Genomic DNA, 3,600 nt, shown 5'->3' with positions numbered 1-3,600 from the left:
ATATCCTCTTCATCACATCTTCCTGTGATTTATCACACAGTCTACTTTTCAAATATACCTTCCCTTTCAAACACTGGTCACTCCTTCTAACCCAGCTGTATAAAAAGTGCACATCTACAGTCCATGCAGCGGGTTTAAAATCATGCGCTATGACAGAGAAACACCTCAACTACAAACAGTCCTTTTAGCTAAACACACCATTTTGGGGGTTCACATTACTACCACATATCCTGAAACAGTGCTGTGCAGTGGTAGCCAGGGCTCTGTGTGTCCAGGGCTTGTCTGTACCATGTGGGCTGAGGTCAAGTGTGTGGGCATATTCATTCACTGGGGACCGAGGCATGGTAGAATGCATACACAACTCTTTCTTTTTCCTCTAGTATTTAGATGTCTAGCACCGATTTGATGGATTGTATTTGATTTCTGTGTGTGTTGGGCATACAACCGCTTTGGCCAACAAAGCATACAACAAGTCAGGATAAACAAATGACTGCCAACCACTCTGCCCAATCGTGGAGGTAAATTGATCCAGAAATGTGGCCGCTCTGATCACATCAAGGGAATTGCAAGCTCAGTGTGATCCTTCTGGACACACCCTTCATACACGCCTTTAATCCCAAACAAGCTAATCCTACTGGAAGGCAGACAAATTGTTCAATCAGAGTACAGAGGGTGTGTCAGAGATTGGATACACCCATCTCTCCTATATAAGCACAGCAAAAGAAGGGAGAGTTTTTGTCCGTGAGCAGAGTTGCCTGCAGTTGGGAGTGCATTAGCCGAGCGCATTGCAGTGCACTTGAGCTCCGTTGAGAGTGTGTCCATAGACCATTCAACGCAGAGAATAAGAAGGAGTCAGAAGATCAGAACAATAGACAGAATTATTTTGAGCAAAGCCCTGTGAAGTTTGGAGAGTCCGGGTTGAATCACTCATCTTGGAGAGCTGTTGGAATTGAACCATTCTACCAGAATTCAGGAAGAACAAGAACTTATTCAAAATTAAGCAGGTGAGACTATAATTTCTTCTGGCAATTAAAAGGTACATCTGGTTTATTTGGGGGGTTTACATCGGGGGCAAACCCAAAGTGATTATCCACCAATACAGCCCACAGGTCCTCTGAGAAAAAGCTCCAGAAGAGACATTCACCAAGGTTGTCTCCAGAGGAAGAATCATTTCCTCAAGCTCTGCAGGGGACCCAGAGACATTCTGCAACTCTGGAACCACTGGAGACTTAAGGCCAGAGCAAGGCACCGATCAGAGGACTCAGACAAGGTAAGCCTTACCAAGTCAACAGAAAAGACACTTTACCTTGTATAGGCAGACTTTGACTGCATTACCAATGGAAAATTCCAGGGCCGATCCCTCACACACAAGTGTAAAGATTGGAGACTACCAGAAGATAGTTGAGAAAGCCTTGACTTTGCTGATTGCATGTGTGATTTCGGGCATAAGCGTCTACCAATTTTCAGTTGCAATCTTCATATATTTCCTCTTAGAAGAACTGAAAAATAGACATCTACAACTAGAAATTCTCTCAAAAAAGGTTGCAAAGCTAGCTGGGCAACAACAAGAAATAGGTGTGCTAGGGGCAAAAGTAGCCATGATATTACAAAGGCTTGAAAGACCAACGGCAGAGGAAGCAAGAGAACAGGAAGTGCTTAATTGTGAACCTGTGGTGCCTGATAAAATCGAGGCTGAAGACAGACAGCCCATTGAACATACAGCACCCCCTCTTACGGACCTTACTGAGGCAGGTTCACCATCTGCACTATCTTTCCCAGCGGCCCGGGAACAGAGGCCTGAAAATGGTTTGCAAGAGCAAACAGGAATTTCAGGTCCGAATAATAGGAAGCCGGACTGTGCGGAGCCTCCTCGCTCTTGCAGCTCTCCTCACCTCAAGCCAAAGGCTCCCCAAACGGACCCAGCGCTGCTGCCCCAGCACTTAACTTCACATACTGATGCAAGATTGGCTCGACCCTGCGATCAAATCTATTCCTCCATTACCCGGGATCAAAGATTTCAAGATATTCTGAAAATACCATACCAGCTGGACTTAAGAAATGAACCAGCCAGAGAAGATCTGAAGCATATCGTTATAGATGGCAGTAATGTTGCAATGGCCCATGGTCTGAACAAGTTCTTTAGTTGCCGTGGCATTGCCGTTGCAGTTGAATATTTTTGGAAGCTCGGCCACAGAAACATCACTGTGTTTGTCCCACACTGGAGAACCGGTCGGCATCCTGATGCCACAGAGCAGCACTTCTTAAGCCAGCTCCGGGAGCTTGGGCTATTAGCTTTCACTCCTTCCCGGACGAACCTTGGGCAGAGAATTGCTTCTCATGACGACAGGTTCCTGCTCCACTTAGCAGAAAAGACTGGTGGCATCATTGTAACCAATGACAACTTGAGAGAGTTTGTGACCGAGTCCGTGTCCTGGAGAGAAATTATCGCAAGAAGGCTGCTTCAGTACACTTTTGTGGGGGACATATTTATGGTTCCTGACGACCCTCTGGGAAGACATGGACCTCGGCTCGGAGAATTTCTTCGAAGGGAGGCCTTTCTTCTACACACGCCTCCAAAACTCGATGCCCAGTCAGATGTGCGCACATTTGGCCACGCCATCCAGAGCCACAATAGCCAGGGAGCCCAAGCAAGCCCTGGTGCTCCACCCAGGACCAGGCTTCTGCAGAGAAAAGCGCTCTGAGGGTGGCCTTTGTGAATGGCCTTCCCGGACGCTGAGCAAAACCTGATGTTCGACCAGATTCTGGCGGCTCATCCCTACTTGAGAGTCCCGAGTGCCCTCTCCGTCCTGGTGATTTGCTGCAAGCTGTCCTGAGTGCCCAGGGACAATGGGAGCCCTGGGTGGGAGGTTGGAACTGCCAACTGCGGGAAGTGCCATAATGTGAAGGAACCCAGTGTAATGTTCATTGGGATAGAAAACAAAAGGGAAGGGGATATGTGCTGTATACAACATGAGATGCTCGCTCCACAGCAAGGGGAAATGAGTACTCCCCGAAAGACACTGAAGAATGCTGCCTCACGGAAGTAGAACCTTAAGGGTTCTCGGAACGTCCTTTGGCTGGGCTCAGTGGAACAGAGAGGTGAAGGAAAGGTACAGCTGAAGCAAACATGGGAGGGAGAATGTTCAGGGAAAGCCAGCAACAAAAGAGACGAGTGATGTTGATGAAAGAATCCAGGCAAACGAAATGCATGGACTCATCTGTCTTCCTTGCATTGCTTGGTTGAGCTACCTTTTCCTGAACTCCACGGAGAACGGTCCAACAAAACCTTCTGGGAGTGGGCTTGCAGCTTCTGCGGGCTTGAACTGCTTGGCCGAGTGATGTCAGCTGACAGATGTGCTGAGGCTAGACCTGTTGAGCACAGGTGATATATGGAGGGATAGAAATAGAACTTGAGGGTCTCGTGTCTTCTTCAGTGGTCTTCCATTCCCTGAGAGAAGCACAGCTGAGAACCTCTCCTGGTCTTCCTCCTGCTGAGGCATGCTTAGCCTGAGGTCTGGCTGTCACTGCTGGTTTCTGCCACAGCTGCTGCTCCTTGACTGCTATCCTGACTCTACCAAATTGGAGTGCTGCTGTATCCCT

The 3,600-nt window shown here is 48.1% G+C and overlaps 1 protein-coding gene across 1 annotated transcript; it reads left to right on the top strand.

Moving 5' to 3' along the window:
* The first annotated feature begins 1,082 nt into the window (after positions 1–1,082).
* LOC120102151 (NEDD4-binding protein 1-like) lies at positions 1,083–3,283 on the top strand. The gene has a single exon (XM_039108494.2). It carries the CDS (start codon positions 1,338–1,340, stop codon positions 2,700–2,702), a length of 1,365 nt encoding a protein of 454 aa, XP_038964422.2. The 5' UTR covers positions 1,083–1,337; the 3' UTR covers positions 2,703–3,283.
* Positions 3,284–3,600: the final 317 nt, after the last annotated feature.

The sequence above is a fragment of the Rattus norvegicus genome, chromosome 4 (assembly GCF_036323735.1).
Source record: "Rattus norvegicus strain BN/NHsdMcwi chromosome 4, GRCr8, whole genome shotgun sequence".
In the NCBI taxonomy this organism is placed as follows: domain Eukaryota; kingdom Metazoa; phylum Chordata; class Mammalia; order Rodentia; family Muridae; genus Rattus; species Rattus norvegicus.
Note: the sequence above shows the minus strand (reverse complement) of the source record. Positions and strands in the feature narration are given on the sequence as shown.